The sequence below is a fragment of the Salvelinus alpinus genome, chromosome 25, assembly GCF_045679555.1.
Source record: "Salvelinus alpinus chromosome 25, SLU_Salpinus.1, whole genome shotgun sequence".
NCBI classification, from domain to species: domain Eukaryota; kingdom Metazoa; phylum Chordata; class Actinopteri; order Salmoniformes; family Salmonidae; genus Salvelinus; species Salvelinus alpinus.
In genome coordinates, this window is record NC_092110.1 from 32,113,194 (window position 1) to 32,135,049 (window position 21,856).

The window sequence follows — 21,856 nt, forward strand, 5'->3', positions numbered from 1 at the left end:
AAAAATGTTTCTCTTTAATTTACAATCCGTAGAAGCTATGAGAATAGAAAGGTTTAGTACTTTTGTCAAGCATCACAGCAAAGTTGAAAAATATATGGCAAATAGAAATCCAAAATGGATGGTGTTGAGAGATAGATGGGAGGAGTTGAATGGAGCTGAACGATGAGACTAATAACAAGATAACCAATGTAAAACATACAGGGTCTGTAAAATGCATAGATTCAGAAATTTTGTGAAATAACAGTTACAAATAGAAAGAGGAAGGACTAAAAACAAAAAATATAACTATTGTAAAATAGATTGTGTCTGTAAAATGTGTATAAGATGTATAAACTGAAGGTAGAAGCCTAAGTTATTGTTAATTCGTTTTCTCCAATTGGGGGAAGGGTGGTAGGGTTTGCAGGGAATAATAAAGGTATATTCTAAAAAAAAGTATGTACAGTGGGGAGAACAAGTATTTGATACACTGCCGATTTTGCAGGTTTTCCTACTTACAAAGCATGTAGAGGTCTGTAATTTTTTTTATCATAGGTACACTTCAACTGTGAGAGACGGAATCTAAAACAAAAATCCAGAAAATCACATTGTATGATTTTTAAGTTATTAATTTGCATTTTATTGCATGACATAAGTATTTGATACATCAGAAAAGCAGAACTTAATATTTGGTACAGAAACCTTTGTTTGCAATTAGAGAGATCATACGTTTCCTGTAGTTCTTGACCAGGTTTGCACACACTGCAGCAGGGATTTTGGCCCACTCCTCCATACAGACCTTCTCCAGATCCTTCAGGTTTCGGGGCTGTCGCTGGGCAATACGGACTTTCAGCTCCCTGCAAAGATTTTCTATTGGGTTCAGGTCTGGAGACTGGCTAGGCCACTGCAGGACCTTGAGATGCTTCTTACGGAGGCACTCCTTAGTTGCCCTGGCTGTATGTTTCGGGTCGTTGTCATGCTGGAAGACCCAGCCACGACCCATCTTCAATGCTCTTACTGAGGGAAGGAGGTTGTTGGCCAAGATCTCGCGATACATGGCCCCATCCATCCTCCCCTCAATACGGTGCAGTCGTCCTGTCCCCAAAGAATGATGTTTCCACCTCCATGCTTCACGGTTGGGATGGTGTTCTTTGGGTTGTACTCATCCATTCTTCTTCCTCCAAACACAGCGAGTGGAGTTTAGACCAAAAGGCTCTATTTTTGTCTCATCAGACCACATGACCTTCTCCCATTCCTCCTCTGGATCATCCAGATGGTCATTGGCAAACTTCAGATGGGCCTGGACATGCGCTGGCTTGAGCAGGGGGCCCTTGCGTGCGCTGCAGGATTTTAATCCATGACGGCGTAGTGTGTTACTAATGGTTTTCTTTGAGACTGTGGTCCCAGCTCTCTTCAGGTCATTGACCAGGTCCTGCCGTGTAGTTCTGGGCTGATCCCTCACCTTCCTCATGATCATAGATGCCCCACGAGGTGAGATCTTGCATGGAGCCCCAGACCGAGGGTGATTGACCGTCATCTTGAACTTCTTCCATTTTCTAATAATTGTGCCAAGAGTTGTTGCCTTCTCACCAAGCTGCTTGCCTATTATCCTGTAGCCCATCCCAGCCTTGTGCAGGTCTACAATTTTATCCCTGATGTCCTTACACAGCTCTCTGGTCTTGGCCATTGTGGAGAGGTTGGAGTCTGTTTGATTGAGTGTGTGGACAGGTGTCTTTTATACAGGAAATTAGTTCAAACAGGTGCAGTTAATACAGGTAATGAGTGGAGAACAGGAGGGCTTCTTAAAGAAAAACTAACAGGTCTGTGAGAGCCAGAATTCTCACTGGCTGGTAGGTGATCAAATACTTATGTCATGCAATAAAATGCTAATTAATTACTTAAAAATCATACAATGTGATTTTCAGGATTTTATTTTTATTTTTTAGATTCCGTCTCTCACAGTTGAAGTGTATCTATGATACAAATTACAGACCTCTACATGCTTTGTAAGTAGGAAAACCTGCAAAATCGGCAGTATATCAAATACTTGTTCTCCCCACTGTATGTCTATATAGGTATGTGTATATATAGGTTTATATTTATTATATATTGTATTTACCCCCCAAAATATATGGGGGATTGGAAATGATGCAGACAATTACAATGATGCAGACAAAAAATTGCAACAATCTTTCCACAATACTAAGCTGATCCACCCCTTAAAAAAAGAAAAAAAAGACATGAAGGTCAGTCAATTCAGAACACTTCAAGAACTTTGAAAGTTTCCTCAAGTACAGTCACAAAAACCATCAAGCACTATGAAATTGGCTCTCATGAGAACCACCACATGAAAGGAAGACCCAGAGTTACCTCTGCTGCAGAGGATAAGTTCATTGTAGTTAACTGCACCTCAGATTGCAGCCCAAATAAATGCTTCACAGACTTCAAGTAACAGACACATCAAGACCAACTGTTCAGAGACTCAATGAAAATCAGGCCTTCATGGTCGAATTGCTGCAAAGAAACCACTACTAAAGGACACCAATAATAAGAAGAGACTTGCTTAGGCCAAGAAACACGAGCATAGAACGTTTAAATCGGCAGAAATCTGTCCTTTGGTCTGATGAGTCCAAATTTGAGATTTTTAGTTCCAACTGCCGGATCTTTGTGAAACACAGAGTAGGTGAACGGATGATCTCCGCATGTGTGGTTCCCACCGTGAAGCATGAAGGTGTGATGGTGTGGGGGTGCTTTGCTGGTGACACTGTCAGTGATTTATTTACAATTCAAGGCACACCTAACCAGCATGGCTACCACAGAATTCTGCAGCTATACGCCATCCCATCTGGTTTGCACTTAGTGGGACTTTTATTTGTTTTTCAACAACCAACACCTCCAGGCTGTGTAAGGGCTATTTGACCAAGAAGGAAAGTAATGGAGTGCTACATCAGTTGACCAGGCCTCCACAATCACCTGACCACAACCCAATTGAGATGGTTTGGGATGAGTTGGACCGCAGAGTGAAGGAACAGCCAACAAGAGCTCTGCATATGTGGGAACTCCTTCAAGACTGTTGGAAAATAATTCCAGGTGAAGCTGGTTGAGAGAATGCCAAAAGTGTGCAAAGCTGTCATCAAGGCAAAGGGTAGCTACTTTGAAGAATCTCAAATATTAAACATGTTTTGATTTGTTTCACACTTTTGGTTACTACATGATTCCATATGTGTTATTTCATAGTTTATGTCTTCACTATTATTCTACAATCTAGAAAATAGTAAAAAAAAAATTAATGAGTAAGTGTGTCCAAACTTTTAACTGGTACTGTACATTTGAAAAATTTCTAAAAAACCTTGGTTTGGTCATTACGGGGTATTGCGTATAGATTGAGGGGGGGAAAACGAATTTAATCCATTTTAGAATAAGGCTGTAACGTAACAAAATATGGAAAAAGTCAAGGGATCTGAATACTTTCCGAATGCACTGTATATAACTCGTCACAGACAATCACAATTCTCAAAGCTTTTAAAACAATTACCTGCACACCACATCACGTTGGTATTATTGTATGTTGCTATGATTCTAGCTAGCTACCTAGCTAGCCAGCCCAGAGAGGGAGAGAGAGAACATTGCATTGTGGGTTTTGTAGTAGATTTGAGCTGCAACAGATTTCCCAAAACGATTTTCACATTTCTACCTATCTCTTTTCATTTTGTCCTTATAAAAAAAAAAAATGGTTTCACAGTGTTATTTAACACTGTTAATAATAGGAATTTGTGTTTTGGACTTCCTTGATGATCTGATAGTATGCATGCAATGCATTTTGCCTCAGTATGAAATAGTCAGTTTCCCTACTTTGTAGTGTCACCATAGTCAGGTCCCAGATCAGTTTGTTCTTGCCAAATGTATTGCAAATGTATTGTCATAACAATGAGTGATACAGAGTTGGAATGATAGCACAAACAGACTGCCATTCCGTCTAGTTTCCCCATCATCCATCACGACTGAGTTGTGTTATGTCTGTGTAACCTACCTTTTGTCTTCTCGATATGAACACATTTTACTTAAGATACTTCTGTCAATTCTGCATTTATTCTGTTTTGCTGAAAACCGCAAGCAACAAGTCCAGTAAAATCAAATGGCATTGTCAACTTACAACTTTGTGATCATGAATTCACTCACATGAATTCTGGTGTGTGTGTAGATGTAATATCATATTCTTAAAAGTAAGCAACTGTACACTGAAAAGCAAAAGCTGAAAAATGGTACAATACATTTGGCTCTGGCCCCTTCAATACATCAATATCTGAATTGCATATGTCCCTGAAACAAATTATATAATTAAAAAACATTTTTGTAAATAATACCTCATTTTCCAGTAAGTGTCCTCGTTTTGGACAGGCAGAGTCTGGACAGCTAATAGCAGTTTCGAGCCCCTCTTTGATCAGGAGTTCCACATACTGCTTCAGGCACTGAAATAAAAACCAAGAGTATGAAATTGACCTCACTCTTTGGCCATGCAGTCAATCAGAAAATGTGCAGGCATACTGCAGGGATGGGCCACTCCAGTCCTCAGGGCAAAAGTGCGACACCAATCAGGACCCCCGAGGACTGGAGTTACCCATCCCTGGCATACTGTATGGTGCGACACCAATCAGGACCCCCGAGGACTGGAGTTGCCCATCCCTGGCATACTGTATGGTGCGACACCAATCAGGACCCCCGAGGACTGGAGTTACCCATCCCTGGCATACTGTATGGTGCGACACCAATCAGGACCCCCGAGGACTGGAGTTACCCATCCCTGGCATACTGTATGGTGCGACACCAATCAGGACCCCAGAGGACTGGAGTTACCCATCCCTGGCATACTGCATGGTGCGACACCAATCAGGACCCCCGAGGACTGGAGTTACCCATCCCTGGCATACTGTATGGTGCGACAACCAAAGTGCCTCTCCCTCTTTGAACCCCGTAGTAGAAGTTCTCTGCTTTTGGCATTAACTATTCATTCTGCCATCCATTACTGGTTTCTTGACAGTGTCTGGTTAGCTGAAGAGAAGCATGCTAACCACAACATCCTAATGAAAGTATTTTAAACTAAATGAGACAGTGAGAGGGACTTCTAAACTAAGGCTATTCACAGCTACAATATGTAATATTGCATAGTGCTACAAATCCAGCCAATTCCCTATTAGCAACTGCAGTAAACACGAGTTCATTACCAAACTAAAAGCCATGGCTCTTTCATAGCTCTGATTGAGCTCCACAGACGACCGACTTGTAATACACACATTACATTTTTGGCCGATAACGATATGCAATATTTTCCTTGCCAAAATAAAATGATACCGATAACTGATATTTAAAATTTTTGCGGTCTTTTAAGCCTTCTAGTACAGTTAAATAGTTAACACGCACACAAGCAGCAGTCTAAGGCACTGCATCTCAGTGCAAGAGGCGTCACTACAGTCTCTGGTTCGAATCCAGACTGTATCACATCCGGCCGTGATTGGGAGTCCCATAGGGCGGTGCACAATTGGCCCAGCGTCGTCCGGGCCGTCATTGTAAATAAGAATTTGTTCTGAACTGACTTGCCTAGTTAAATAAAGTACATGCACACACACCAAAAAGTTATTTTGTTGGCATTTATGTATGTCCCCATTACCAGTTATATTGTTGGCATTTATGCATGTCCCCATTACCAGTAAAACATAATCAAAACCTATTTCTTTCACTTACTTGCTGTGCTGTTTTGTTGTTCAGTCGTTTCATTCTCAACCAGGATTTCTATTGAACGCAGTTTGGGTCTTTGCGTGTCAAAAAAGGTATACGTCAAATAACACTATTTGACGTGTCAAATAACGACATAAAAATCGGTTTCAGTAGCTATAGTTAGCTAACTATATAGCTTGGTGTCATCTAAAATAACCCTAATTTATAAAATCGTTCTTATCTGATTAATGGTGGTCGGACACAATAGTGGACTTTGTGGTTAGCCTTCAAAATAAAAGTAGGCATAATTAGACTATTTGTATCACTGTCAATGGCATACTTTTATTTTGAAAGCAAACCGCAAATTCCACTATTGTGCCTAATCCTTATTGTGGCTAGCTTCACAACACATAACCCGGTCCAGTCGAGCCTCACTAGCCATATGAAGCTAGCTGGCTGCTTAAAACGTTTGCTTTGGGCAACAAGGTTAAGTAGCTGGCTATTTATTTTCATGATCTGAAGTTCAATTTCAATAGGTGAACAACAAGTGGCAACCTAGATAATACTTATTCACAAGGATTCCCAAATCAGTCCTAAGAAAAAATGAAAATGACTGCAGTTTCTATTGGTCATTGTTTTCAGGCTGGTTGTATTGGTGCTAGCTAGGCACCAAGCTAAAGCTAGCTACCCCAGTAGTTGCGGTCAAACAAATGATGCTTTATTACCAACGTGGTATTGTAAACACATAGTTCGTGGCTGGTGTTTGCAGACTTTTTTGTACAGCTTTCACAGTGCTACTGTATCTTTTGTGACACGCAAAGACTCAAACGGCATTCCATAGTATGTATGTTGTGAAGCTAATAGCATTGACGCTATTACTGTGTAACTCCGGTAGGGCAACATCTGAAAAATAGCGCACTTGGTAGTGTGTACCGGTGCTCGACCAGTCGGCGAAAGCCAACATCACCAACGACAGAGAACGGTAGATTGTCAAAGGTAATGAATTCATTATCTTGGCTTTAATGGATTTCGCCTTTGAGTTGTCTCGCTGAAATGTTCTTAATCTTTCAAATGACTGCTTGACTTGTTGAATGCTCGATCCACACAGCAGAAATTGTGTGGGCTAGGTTAGGAATGACGTGTTGCACGTGTAGCGCACAATTGTACGTGGCGTTATGTCATGTACCTACGTTTTATACAGTTGAAGTCGGAAGATTACATACACCTTAGCCAAATACATTTAAACTCAGTTTCACAATTCCTGACATTTAATCCTATTAAAAAGTCTTAGGTCAGTTAGGATCACCACTTTATTTTAAGAATGTGAAATGTTAGAATAATAGTAGAGAAAATGATTTATTCCAGCTTTTATTTCTTTCATCACATTCCCAGTGGGTCAGAAGTTTACATGCACTCAATTAGTATCTGGTAGCATTGCCTTTAAATTGTTTAACTTGGGTCAAACGTTTCAGGTAGCTGTCCACAAGCTTCCCACAATAAGTTGGGTGAATTTTGGCCCATTCTTCCTGACAGAGCTGGTGTAACTGAGTCAGGTTTGTAGGCCTCCTTGCTCACACACGCTTTTTCAGTTCTGCCCGCAGATTATCTATAGGATTGAGGTCAGGGCTTTGTGACGGCCACTCCAATACCTCGACTTTGTTGTCCTTAAGCCATTTTGCCGCAACTTTGGAATTATGCTTGAAGTCATTGTTCATTTGCGACCAAGCTTTAACTTCCTGACTGATGTCTTGAGATGTTGCTTAAATATATCCACAATTTTCCATCTATTTTGTGAAGTGCACCAGTCCATCCTGCAGCAAAGCACCCCCACAACATGTTGCCACCCCTGTGTTTCACGGTTGGGATGGTGTTCTTCGGCTTGCAAGCATCCCCCTTTCTCCTCCAAACATAGTGGTCATCATGGCCAAACAGTTCTATTTTTGTTTCATCAGACCAGAGAAAATTTCTCCAAAAAGTACGATCTTTGTCCCCATGTGCAGTTGCAAACCGTAGTCTGGCTTTTTTATTGCGGTTTTGGAGCAGTGGCTTCTTCCTTGCTGAGGGGCCATTCAGGTTATGTCGATATAGGACTCGTTTTACTGTGGATATAGATACTTTTGTACCCGTTTCCTCCAGCATCTTCACAAGGTCCTTTGCTGTTGTTCTGGGATTGATTTGCACTTTTCGCACCAAAGTACGTTCATCGCTAGGAGACAGAATGCGTCTCCTTCCTGAGCGGTATGACGGCTGCGTGGTCCCATGGTGTTTATACTTGCGTACTATTGTTTGTACAGATGAACATGGTACCTTCAGGCGTTTGGAAAGTGCTCCCAAGGATGAACCAGACTTGTGGAGGTCTACAATTTTTTTTCTGAGGTCTTGGCTGATTTCTTTTGATTTTCCCATATGTCAAGCAAAGAGGCACTGAGTTTGAAGGTAGGCCTTGAAATACATCCACAGGTACACCTCCAATTGACTCAAATTATGTCAATTAGCCCATCAGAAGCTTCTAAAGCCATCATTTTCTGTAATTTTCCAAGCTGTTTAAAGGCACAGTCAACTTAGTGTATGTAAACTTCTGACCCACTGGAATTGTGATACAGTGAATTATAAGTGAAATAATCTGTCTAAACAATTTTTGAAAAATGACTTGTGTCATGCACAAAGTAGATGTCCTAAACGACTTGCCAAAACTATAGTTTGTTAAAAAGTAATTTGTGGAGTGATTGAAAAACAAGTTCTAATGACTCCAACCTAAGTGTATGTAAACCTCTGACTTCAACTGTAGGTATGCAGGGTAGCTTTGACATCGGTTTTTAACGTCGCCATTAAACTTGACATCGATATGTTCACCGATATATCATGCATCCCTAAGACAGCCAGACAGTTATTGTTCCCACTGTTCAAAAGTATAAATGATAGCGGACTGGTTTTAGAGATCTCCTACCAAAACATTACAGTACATTCAGTCTCTTGCGACTGAGTTTATATTCAATATGTCAATTACAGACAAAACACAATACATTTGATGTAGGCCCACTGACTGGAAGACACCTTAAGTCCCAACTAAGATATTTGTCACAGTTATTTTCTTTTTATGCATAATTTTTGATGGTTCAGCAAACAAATCGTTTGTCATGTTTTGACTTTCTCTCACTCTCCAAAAATACTGAGGGGCGAGTCAAATGGCGAGATTAAAATGAAAGAAGGGGATAACAGGGTTGGATGATGCTGAATTTTTAAGCATCTTCAGGCTTTCACATGCTGGGAAAGTCGTGGCTGTGGTCCCAGCTTGAGGAGAGGTCATAAATCAATGTGCCTCTCCTCTGTGAATTCAAGCAACTGGACAGCAGTCCACAATGACTGTAGCATACATTTAGTTAAGTTACGACCAGTATTGTATTTCTGTAGATACATTACAAATAAAATTGCAAGATCAAGAAGGGAGTTGAGGTCTCATTGAGGTTTTAGTGTTTGACCCAGGTAGAGGAATCACCATGGACTGACGTGTATAGGAGTTGAGGTCTCATTGAGGTTTCAGTGTTTGACCCAGGTAGAGGAATCACCATGGACTGATGTGTATAGGAGTTGAGGTCTCATTGAGGTTTCAGTGTTTGACCCAGGTAGAGGAATCACCATGGACTGATGTGTATAGGAGTTGAGGTCTCATTGAGGTTTCAGTGTTTGACCCAGGTAGAGGAATCACCATGGACTGACGTGTATAGGAGTTGAGGTCTCATTGAGGTTTCAGTGTTTGACCCAGGTAGAGGAATCACCATGGACTGACGTGTATAGGAGTTGAGGTCTCATTGAGGTTTCAGTGTTTGACCCAGGTAGAGGAATCACCATGGACTGACGTGTATAGGAGTTGAGGTCTCATTGAGGTTTCAGTGTTTGACCCAGGTAGAGGAATCACCATGGACTGATGTGTATAGGAGTTGCTCACTCCTAGATCAAGGTATGCGATGCATGTGCTCACAACCTCCAGCCTTTTAAGAATTCCTTTCACTTAGTTGACAGTTATATTGTTACATTGTTCTGTGCATTCAAAGGCAGTGGTAAACACTGGATCTGTATGGAAGAAAGAATTGCATAGTATTCACTGCTAGTACTTCACTATCCACATATTGAGGTAGAACGCACATGATTTCTTAGACATAACATGGGTGAACAAACACTATTCTTCAGGAAGTTAACATGTGCAACACAGATACGGCTCTTTCACAGAGGACATATTGACAAGGACGGTGTTAAACACAACACATACACACTATGGTGCACACAGGGGACATATTGACAAGACGAGGAACAGACGATTTAAGTGCACTCACCAGTGTACAGAAGACACATTGACACTGAGTGATGGTGGTCATCTGCTCCAGGGGAAACTCTCCAAGGCACAGTTTGCAGGAGACCAGCGGGTCCAGGGCCAGGTCCCAGGTGGGCCGATACCTGGCTGTGGTCATCTTGCCTGGCACAGAGCAAGAGAGAGGAGCCCTGGTTAAAAACATTTCCTGAGATGAATCTGAGAATTTGATGCTCTTCCAACTCTGCAACTGGTGTTTTTAATGATAGGTTTAAGACGCAGAATGGCTAATGTTTGTCATTTCACAGACAAAGGAAAACTGATATGAGATTCACAATGTGTGAATGAAGATAGCTCAGTAATGAGCATCTACATGATCTGTCCCCATGTCCCAGACATGCAGTTATTTGCTGTGTCATTCTGCATTGGTCAGAAAGGCAGTGTGACACCAGCTCGTTGCCTAAACGCACCTTGTCAGTAACAATTACTTCCCTTCTGGATGCTCTCAGACAGAATAAATACATCTCTAAACAGCTAAACCTGCAGCGAGCGTCTTGTTGCTTTTTGCCCCGAGATAAAAGCAGTCGTATTAAAAGAACACTTTCCCTTCGCCGTCATCTCCTCTCTTCAATTTCTGAGAAAAGGGTTTATTTTTTTGGGCCTTCAACTCTGATTCTGACTGCCTTTCGTCCACCCTGGCTGAGACCGGAGAGGAAGAGACAGCAGTCACTTAATGTCTGAGTGTTTACAGGAACTGCCCCCGTGCAGGAAATGTCAACACTTCAAACTCTCCCATCGCTGCTAGGCAACTGGGGAGAGACGAGGGAGAAAAGGAGGGGCCTGGCAGATACATAGCTTTCACTTGTCTGAGCAGTGAGCACTAACACAATAGCTTCCCTCTCAGAGACCAAAAAGTGGAAGAAGGCAGAGGAGGCAGAAAGGATGAGTGGCTGGTTAACTCATGTAAAATGTACTGTGTCTGTAAAATGTATAGTATGTATAAACTGGAAGTAGAAGCCTAAGCGTTGTTGTCCATTAGTTTACTTCAATTAGGGGAGGGGTGGTAGGGTCAGGGGAAAATAATAAACAAGGAAAATAAGAAAAACATATGGGGGATTGGAAATGATGCAGACAATTACATTGATAGAACCCACAATATGCAATATTAAAGCTGATCTACCCCCTAAAAATATACAAAAGGAGGGGCTGCTGTAGGGACTAAGAATGAGTCAACATTGGCCCAATGCTGTCTACACATGCTGCAGGGAGAGAACATGTCCTGACCTGTGCTAAGGCTGCCAAGCTGACAACACACTGGCCAGTGTGAGTCGTTTATAGGAACAGTGTTGTTTGTCTGGTTGTGTCAAGGTCAACGTGCTGCATGGGGAGTCACCAAAACCACCCTGTGTCAAACAGACAAGACAGGGAGAAGTCCAGGGAATCATGTGGTAAATTATTAATATTGTGACAAAGCAACTGAAATGGGCACCTCCTGACTATTAAGTGATTCCCCTTGATTTGTGGACTCTGGTCTTCCCTTCAGCTCTTCAGTGGAGGCAGGCAGGTTGAGGGGACGCGAGAGAGGCAGAACGAGAGAGAGGGGGGAGAGGGAGCGAGAGGAGAGCCTCCTATCCATTAGTGTAGTACACTGGGCCTGCTTTCATCAGGCCAAGTAGTGGGAGGCTAGCCAAGAGCTCTAAAAGCCTGTCTACTCTACACCAATCAAACGTGCCAAGACAAGACTCACTGGCTGCCGAGTGAAAACCTGCCAGGGCCAGCCATCACAGCAGCAAGTGGAAGTGGAATCACATTAGCACTATAGATCGCCATATCATTTATCGCCCTCCAGGTTCCCTTGGAGAGTTCATCAATGAGCTTGACGCCCTGATAAGTTCCTTTCCTGAGGATGGCTCACCTCTCACAGTTCTGGGTGACTTTAACCTCCCCACGTCTACCTTTGACTCATTCCTCTCTGCCTCCTTCTTTCCACTCCTCTCCTCTTTTGACCTCACCCTCTCACCTTCCCCCCCTACTCACAAGGCAGGCAATACGCTTGACCTCATCTTTACTAGATGCTGTTCTTCCACTAATCTCATTGCAACTCCCCTCCAAGTCTCCGACCACTACCTTGTATCCTTTTCCCTCTCGCTCTCATCCAACACTTCCCACACTGCCCCTACTCGGATGGTATCGCGCCGTCCCAACCTTCGCTCTCTCTCCCCCGCTACTCTCTCCTCTTCCATCCTATCATCTCTTCCCTCTGCTCAAACCTTCTCCAACCTATCTCCTGATTCTGCCTCCTCAACCCTCCTCTCCTCCCTTTCTGCATCCTTTGACTCTCTATGTCCCCTATCCTCCAGGCTGGCTCGGTCCTCCCCTCCTGCTCCGTGGCTCGACGACTCATTGCGAGCTCACAAAACAGGGCTCCGGGCAGCCGAGCGGAAATGGAGGAAAACTCGCCTCCCTGCGGACCTGGCATCCTTTCACTCCCTCCTCTCTACATTCTCCTCTTCTGTCTCTGCTGCTAAAGCCAATTTCTACCACTCTAAATTCCAAGCATCTGCCTCTAACCCTAGGAAGCTCTTTGCCACCTTCTCCTCCCTCCTGAATCCTCCTCCCCCTCCTCCCCCCTCTCTGCTGTTGACTTCGTCAACCATTTTGAAAAGAAGGTCGACGACATCCGATCCTCGTTTGCTAAGTCAAACGACACCGCTGGTTCTGCTCACACTGCCCTACCCTGTGCTTTGACCTCTTTCTCCCCTCTCTCTCCAGATGAAATCTCGCGTCTTGTGACGGCCGGCCGCCCAACAACCTGCCCGCTTGACCCTATCCCCTCCTCTCTTCTCCAGACCATTTCCGGAGACCTTCTCCCTTACCTCACCCCGCTCATCAACTCATCCTTGACCGCTGGCTACGTCCCTTCCGTCTTCAAGAGAGCGAGAGTTGCACCCCTTCTGAAAAAACCTACACTCGATCCCTCCGATGTCAACAACTACAGACCAGTATCCCTTCTTTCTTTTCTCTCCAAAACTCTTGAACGTGCCGTCCTTGGCCAGCTCTCCTGCTATCTCTCTCAGAATGACCTTCTTGATCCAAATCAGTCAGGTTTCAAGACTAGTCATTCAACTGAGACTGCTCTTCTCTGTGTCACGGAGGCGCTCCGCACTGCTAAAGCTAACTCTCTCTCCTCTGCTCTCATCCTTCTAGACCGGCTGCCTTTGATACTGTGAACCATCAGATCCTCCTCTCCACCCTCTCCGAGCTGGGCATCTCCGGCGCGGCCCACGCTTGGATTGCGTCCTACCTGACAGGTCGCTCCTACCAGGTGGCGTGGCGAGAATCTGTCTCCGCACCACGTGCTCTCACCACTGGTGTCCCCCAGGGCTCTGTTCTAGGCCCTCTCCTATTCTCGCTATACACCAAGTCACTTGGCTCTGTCATATCCTCACATGGTCTCTCCTATCATTGCTATGCAGACGACACACAATTAATCTTCTCCTTTCCCCCCTCTGATAACCAGGTGGTGAATCGCATCTCTGCATGTCTGGCAGACATATCAGTGTGGATGACGGATCACCACCTCAAGCTGAACCTCGGCAAGACGGAGCTGCTCTTCCTCCCGGGGAAGGACTGCCCGTTCCATGATCTCGCCATCACGGTTGACAACTCCATTGTGTCCTCCTCCCAGAGTGCTAAGAACCTTGGCGTGATCCTGGACAACACCCTGTCGTTCTCAACTATCATCAAGGCGGTGGCCCGTTCCTGTAGGTTCATGCTCTACAACATTCGCAGAGTACGACCCTGCCTCACGCAGGAAGCGGCGCAGGTCCTAATCCAGGCACTTGTCATCTCCCGTCTGGATTACTGCAACTCGCTGTTGGCTGGGCTCCCTGCCTGTGCCATTAAACCCCTACAACTCATCCAGAACGCCGCAGCCCGTCTGGTGTTCAACTTTCCCAAGTTCTCTCACGTCACCCCGCTCCTCCGCTCTCTCCACTGGCTTCCAGTTGAAGCTCGCATCCGCTACAAGACCATGGTGCTTGCCTACGGAGCTGTGAGGGGAACGGCACCTCCGTACCTTCAGGCTCTGATCAGGCCCTACACCCAAACAAGGGCACTGCGTTCATCCACCTCTGGCCTGCTCGCCTCCCTACCTCTGAGGAAGTACAGTTCCCGCTCAGCCCAGTCAAAACTGTTCGCTGCTCTGGCACCCCAATGGTGGAACAAACTCCCTCACGACGCCAGGTCAGCGGAGTCAATCACCACCTTCCGGAGACACCTGAAACCCCACCTCTAAGGAATACCTAGGATAGGATAAAGTAATCCTTCTAACCCCCCCCCTTAAAAGAGTTAGATGCACTATTGTAAAGTGGTTGTTCCAATGATTCAACCACAAAGACCAGGGAGGTTTTCCAATGCCTCACAAAGAAGGGCACCCATTGGTAGATGGGTAAAAATAAAAAAGCAAACATTGAATATGGAGGCCACTGTGTTCTTGGGGACCTCCAATGCTGCAGACATTTGGTACCGTTCCCCCAGATCTGTGCCTCAACACAATCCTGTTGCGCAGCGCTACGGACAATTCCTTCGACCTCATGGCATGGTTTTTTGTTCTGACATGGACTGTCAACTGTGGAACCTTATATAGACAGGTGTGTGCGCGCGCGCCTTTCCAAATCATGTCTAATCAATTGAATTTACCACAGGTGGACTCCAATCAAGTTGTAGAAACGTCAAGGATGATCAATGGAAACAGGATGCACCAGAGCTCAATTTCAAGTCTCACAGCAAAGGGTCTGAATACTTACGTAAATAAGGTATCAATTTATTTTTTATATATTTACAAACATTTCGCTTTGTCATTATGGGGTATTGTGTGTAGATTAAGAACTTGTATTTATTTAATAAATGTTTGAATAAGGCTGTAACGTAACAAAATGTGGAAAAAGGAAGGGGTCTGAATACTTTCCGAAAGCACTAAGTATCGTGACAATATCATATTGAGGTCCCTGGCAATTCCCAGTCCCACTCGTCATCATAAAGGCCTAGACAAGCCTCCCTTCCCTCTCCCCGTCTGTCACTGCACCCTACCGCTCAAATGACACCATAGCCGAGCCCTGCATTAAATTGCTGTGATAAGCATTGCCATCACTCGTTAATATCAATATTCAACACCTCCTCGGCTGCGATGCAGACAGACTGGTCAAGAACGGCTCTCATTTGAACCTGGGTCTAGCAGCTTTCTCTGTAATTACATAATGTCATATCAAACTGGATTACGTAAGATCTATTTATAGTCTACCGAGGCTCCTCTCGGAGGGGATGTACTCTACTAGGGATGGGCAAGGTTAAACGAATATTCGGATAGCCGAACAGAAGTTAGTGTTTGATTTTTTTAGGCCGATTTTAACAATGAAAAAACGTTCAATTATATGATCCATGTGACATTTGAAATTCTTAATTGAATAAAACCAACTTTTGAATGTAGTTTTTATAACATTGAGTTGAGCTACTGCTGCACATTTAGCCCTCTCGGCTGCCTTGACATCGGTATGCTATTTTCCCCCACTTTAAATCGCAATTACAGATGCTCATCTAACAGAGTTCCACAATACCTGACGCATATCAATGCAAAAAGTCACCAGAAAGTATTTTTTGTAACAGAATCAGTCCTATCATGGCAAACATCTGACTTCTTTTGCTGTTGCTACCAGATAAAAAGCAGAATGTCCGCTGTTAACCTCTACCATGTGTATTTGCGTCATTCTGATTGCTATTTACGCTCAACCATTTAATTTTATCTGACAAAATGTCATTATTAGAATAGTAAATAAATGTCAAATGCCCATCCCTACACTTTGTTTTCCACACGCCAAAACACAGGTTCCCTTTTGTGAAGCGGCCACACCACGAGTCATCCTTGTGTGTTAGTGCAAAATGCAGGGGCTGTGATGGTGGACAGGGTTTACCTTTCTCAAGAGACAAAAGCACTGTCAAACAACTGATGACTTGTCCCTGGTCAATTCAACCTTTGAAAGCTTGAAAGCTTTTTTGAAGAAACAAAAATAGAAAGGGGAAAAAAATGGGTCAGAGATGTGATACAATTGCTGCTGGAAATGCTTCCTGCTAAAGTGAACACTGGAGCAATGCATGTAAGATGCATCTCATCCTGTGAGGAAAGCTGTCATTCTGAGGGGAGTGTTTCATTGTCTTCCACTGCGGAGGGGATGGTGAAGAGGCAACTCAAGGTTGGTGTGCATTCAGTCAGAAGAGAAATGAATGGCAGTTGAAATGATTGGAACCATGGTGATGACCTAACCTTCAGGGAAATGGTTTCACAAACATTCCTACAGTGAAATCATAAAAAGTTTTTTAGCTCTATGCAAATGCAAAGCTCAAGGACCGTATCAATGAAGCATTAAGCAGACCAGAGAGGCTGACTGCTGAGTCAATCAAACCACATGCTGGCCAACCAAAAGCTGCCACACTAATCTCATTGAACGTTTAGCCTCCTTAAGCTTTCACTTACTGTAAGTTCCTCAAAATGACACACACACACTGATCTTAACCTAATAGAAGTTCAAAAGTCCAAACCAGAAGTTACAATGCTAATAGGCAAAGCTAGGTTAACCGACTAGGCTAACAGGGTAATTGAGGCTAAAAGGCTAGGCTAACAATCACAACACTATTTTGTCCACAGGGTGATTAGTCTGATCAAGGCCTCTAATGGACGTGCTTTGTGGGCCTGCCATCATCATGTTCCTCCCTCGCTGCACTCCTTGCTCTAGACAGGTAATTAAGAGAGAGGCTTCGGCGCTCATTTGTGTCATGTCTCCTCGGCGTCCAGTGTTTCCGTCACACCGTGGCCATCTGCCAATATCCTCAGTCTCCTGAGTCACCTGGTTTTTGGCAGCACTGCCGTTTGTCACCGTGCTGTGTAGCTCCCACTGGACATACGCTGTATGACAGACAGAGCACACGTATACCCCTGTTAGCAGTCAAGCCCTTCAAACAAAAAGACAGACACTATAATATTTCTAACAGTTGATTTGAAGCCTGCATGTACTTTGACATATGGCTGTGAACATTTTCAAATGACAAGTGTTTTTCCATTGTTTACAAAACTGACATTGCCATAAAAAGGAACGAGCCCAACTGCAATGTCTTGGAATCATAAAAGAACAAGATGACAGCAGCGTTGACAGATTGAAGTAGAAGGACAACTTCTCTGAGAGGCAGTCAGAGTATGACATTCTTGATGTTGCAAGCTAGACAGAGGACAAGTCAATGCTATTTCATTGTCTTTGCCAAGGAATGTTTTGTATGCAAGGATTTAAAAACATCCTAATCCCAAATGGAAACATCCCAGCTACAACACGAAGACCTGAGAAACGTCACTTCATTTCTAGCCTGGGCGTACTACAAAAGAAAGGATGTAATCTTCTGGTTTTCCCTCAACTACAATTAACCATAATACATTTTGACAGGAACCACCTACTGTAGGCTGCAAGCCTATTCACAAAAGGAAATGAATTAACACAATATATTCACATATGTTTACTAACCGTGCTAAATGCTGTCCACGCTGCATTAGTTACTCAACACGAGCAGATGAAGGAATATTCTCCTGATTGAGTTCATCAAATGCACCATAACCTAGAGGCCCCATTCTCATGCAGCCTGCATGTTTGGCCGTGTGCATGATAGTGTCCGTTCATGTGTCTCTGCACCAGGCTGGTCTGAGGGCCAAGGGCCACCGGCCTGGCGTGGTGTCAAACGACTCCTAATCTGTCTTTCTGTAAAAGGTCACCCCTGGCCCTGTGCCAAGAACAATGATTCATTAACTTCTGGTTGCCATGGAAGTCATGCATCCACCGCTTCAGAATGAGTGGAAAACCGTGGCTAGGAGCAGGTGAAAAGCACGTTGCAATGTGCGACAGTAACACTGACAGTATTGTTCTAAATATTTTCAGGTAAATCAAGAGTGATTACACGATTTCTCTACCCATCTCCCCCCAACACCAAACTGTTAGCTCAAGGTTCACAATGGCACAAATGATTCAACACAACATTATGAAAGCAATAAGATAATCCAAAGAAAGGAACACTGTTGCTGCTAGTGACCTATGCATATAATACGTTTGTGCCAGGCCCGGCCGTTATCGAAACAAAATGCTGTGACTGAAAAGCTGCGTATTACGAACGTCTGCCTCACCGGTCACAAATTTAGAATGTAGGACATTGGTTTCCATTCCACCGTCACCAACGTTTCTGTAATATAGAGCCAGTGATCTCAGGAGGACACACTTCTTCACCGCTCTCCAGTTCCCTTCTGCCCCAGCCAACTGACCTAAATTCATAACCCAGAGGGATCCAGAGGTCCTTTATTTGGGGCACACTCTTTCTTTCCCCTCAATGAGGATCTGAAGTGACATGCCGAGTGTAGTGTAGTATAGTGAAGGCCGGGCCCGGACATCAAACAATTGGTTTTCTGTCCTTACAAGGAACGGTTCACCCACTTTGAACGTTATATTGTTTTTGTGCATCTCTGAGTGATGTTCTATCGATTCCCTGGGTCATTTCATGTTTATCTGAGTTATTGGCGTTCAAGCAGGCAGAAACCCAGGCTGGTATGATGTAGCACCGTGATGAAGTCACTCTCACTACACTGGAAGATAATAGGAATACAACTTTTAGATCACGAAAACCATCATAAACAGTTTTCAATACTGGCCAAACTCATAACTCAGGAGGATGTATTCTCTCTAATGAGAAAATTGATCATATTTTGCAGATATTCCTACCTGGAGAAATGTGTAATTTAACAGAGGGTCTAACACATGTTTCCTATTGGTCTGCTCTTTATTCCAGGGTACATTGCATGATGCCGTTGCCAGAGGTATTATAGAAAGAAATCCAATGAATGAAGGAACGTATAACAACGACACACCCAGCTGACTGTTGACCAATTGCGTTCATGTGTCATGCTGCGTTTCTCGGTTGCTAAGCTAATCACGCAATCCCTTTTCAAAATCAGTGTGTATGACGACAAGTGCCAATTTTCCTCAAAAATACTTAATGTCACAATTCCAAAGCTATACGATACTACAGAGAGCAAGTTAATTATCTCACATCTCAAAAAAGATTAGTAATGTTGTCCTTCTTGTTGACTAAATTTGTCTTCAAATGTTGGGTTTTTGAGCTAGTGCCCAATAGACTCCCACTTACTCATTGAAGGAGAGCACTCCTTGTCCCATAAATCACCCAGAATGCACCGCACACTACAATGACGTAGCATGGGCAACTTTTCCCGTCTCCACAAAAGTATATCTGCCGTTGCGAATGTTAGATTCCACTCTGAGGCACATCAATCTGCAGGTTGAACAAGGTGAGATTGTTAAGGCGATTTTATAGCTAACTAGCTATGTTACATGCTGATATTTCCTTTGATATTGTGTGTAGCTACATTTACTAGCTAGCCAGCCAGCCCATAGAGAGCGCATTGCATTGTGGATTTTGTAGTCGACTTAAGCTGCAGATTTTCCATGTTTCTCAGTGTTATTTTAAACTATATAATTAAAGGAATGACTGGTTTTGGGTTTTCCTTTAATGCTGTGGAGGGACTGAACTGGATGATTAGTTAAGTGTGACAGTAAAGATATATTTATTCCATGGCTGGACAGACAGACCACCTTCTAGATGGAAGCTTTGATGGAAGGGTAGACTAAGCTAAGTGTTGTGCTGTTTGGGATGGAGGCAGTCAGATTGGTTGTGTCCTAGTTACAGGGCATGAAGCCTGTCTCATGCCTACTGGGCACGTCGCCATCCCTCTGCAGAGCAGTCATGGTGCCGTTTTTCTCTATTCTCGAGACAAGGGGGAGGAGAGGAGGTCCCGGTCCAGTTTCAACACCTTGCTAAACCTCCTAAATGTGCCATTAGCCAAGCAAGCCGAGGTTTAGGCAGCGCTCAATAACACAGCGTAAATATTCATGAGATTGTGGTGCTTTAAATAGGGCTCTGTTAATTCCTTTCAAATCCCAAAAAAGTGGAGGCAGGGACAGGATGCATCTGCTGTGTCTTATTGAAATCCCTCTTGGTTTTGGTTGGCGGTGTGCGACTATGGCCCAAAATGAATTTTTCCCCATACCATGTTGCTTACTAAGTGTGCACACCCTCAACTAGACGGATGTGTTACCGTCAGTAATATATATTGTTTTACTCATCCATACTGCTACGTCAACAACAGTCAGATTGACAGTGTTGTTGCCATAGAGACATTTTGGATGCTGTACACCTACTAGTGCTGGTTTGAGAATTCCAAACAACTTCACACAGCCTTAGAGAGAATGACAACCACAGACCAAACAAAGGCTTGGGTTGTTTTGATTTTGAGAAGGAATAAAATGTAAAAAAAAAAAACACTTTCCATAATCTTAAAACCGAGCAGTAGACGTCCTCTCCCCAGTCTCTTTGCACATATTGGTGTCTGAAGAAACGAGACGGCATGTGCACTCCAATGTGCAAATCCTTATTGACAGCTGCAGAGAGCAAGGGCCCAGGGTTGACTGTGCTGACAGTCTGTTGTCTCTCAAATCTTTGTGAGCTCTACTTCTCAAAACAGCTCAAGCCATATCACAATCACATCTATTTGCTCTGACAGAGAAGTACTTTTTTTTTTTTTTTAAATGGGGTTTCCGTTCTTTTTATAGTAGAAATGACTTTACATTTCACTGTAATGTCAGGACACTTGTATGCATTGAAAAAGCTTTTCTGAAACACTCCACAATGATACATTATTACACACATACAGTACCAATCAAAAGTTGACACCTACTCATTCCAGGGTTGTTTATTTGTTCTATTTGCTAGATTGTAGAATAATAGTGAAGACAAACTATGTAGCAACCAAAAATGTGATAATCAAAATATATTTTATTTTCTTCACCCCATGCCTTGATGACAGCTTCGCACTCTCTCAACCAGCTTCATCTAGAATGCTTTTCCAACAGTCTTGAAGAAGTTCCCACATACGCTGAGTACTTGTTGGCTGCTTTTCCTTCACATTCCGGTGCAACTCACCCCAACCATCTCAATTGGGTTGAGGTCAGGTGATCGTGGAGGCCTGGTCATCTGATGCAGCACTACATCACTCTCCTCCTTGGTCAAATAGCCCTTACACAGCCTGAAGGGTCATTGTCCTGTTAAAAAATTATAGTCCCACTCAGTGCAAAGCAGATGGGATGGTGTATCGCTGCAGCATGCTGTAGTAGCCATGCTGGTTAGGTGTGCCTTGAATTGTAAATAAATCAGACAATGTCACTAGCAAAGCACCCTTACAACCTCATACCTCCTCCTCCATGCTTCACGATGGGAACCACACATGCAGAGATCATCCGTTCACCTACTCTGAGTTTCACAAAGACACGGTGGTTGGAAAACAAAAATCTCACATTTGGACAGATTTCCACCGGTGTAATGTCCATTGCTCGTGTTGCTTGGCCCAAGCAAGTCTCTTCTTCTTATTGGTGTCCTTTAGAAGTGGTTTCTTTGCAGCAATTCGACCATGAAGGCCTGATTCGCAGAGTCTCCTCTGAACAGTTGATGTTGAGATGTGTCTGTTACTTGAACTCTGTGAAGCATTTATTTGGGCTGCTATCTGAGGTGCAGTTTACTACTTTATCCACTGCAGCAGAGATAACTCTGGGTCTTCCTTTCCTATGGTGGTCCTCATGAGAGCCAGTTTCATCATAGCGCTTGATGGTTTTTGCGACTGCACTTGAAGAAACGTTCAAAGTTCTTAAAATGTTCCAGATTGACTGACCTTCAAGTCTTAAAGTAATCAGGGACTGTCATTTCTGTCAT

The 21,856-nt window shown here is 43.6% G+C and overlaps 1 protein-coding gene across 5 annotated transcripts in view; it reads right to left on the reverse strand.

Annotated features, from left to right (window-relative positions):
- LOC139553813 (probable E3 ubiquitin-protein ligase RNF144A-A) overlaps positions 1–21,856 on the reverse strand; it is a 69,445-nt gene that overhangs the window by 27,882 nt on the left and 19,707 nt on the right. For 3 of the 5 annotated variants that reach the window (XM_071366511.1, XM_071366514.1, XM_071366512.1), the window contains exons 2-3: positions 10,020–10,159; positions 4,341–4,445 (exon numbers count right to left, since the gene is read on the reverse strand). In XM_071366511.1, the coding sequence (XP_071222612.1) occupies positions 4,341–4,445; positions 10,020–10,154 (240 nt within the window). In that variant the 5' untranslated portion in view covers positions 10,155–10,159. Of the gene's footprint in view, positions 1–4,340; positions 4,446–10,019; positions 10,160–16,893; positions 16,953–17,559; positions 17,704–21,856 lie in introns of those variants that run through there. The other 2 variants (XM_071366509.1, XM_071366513.1) reach the window with 2 other exon arrangements.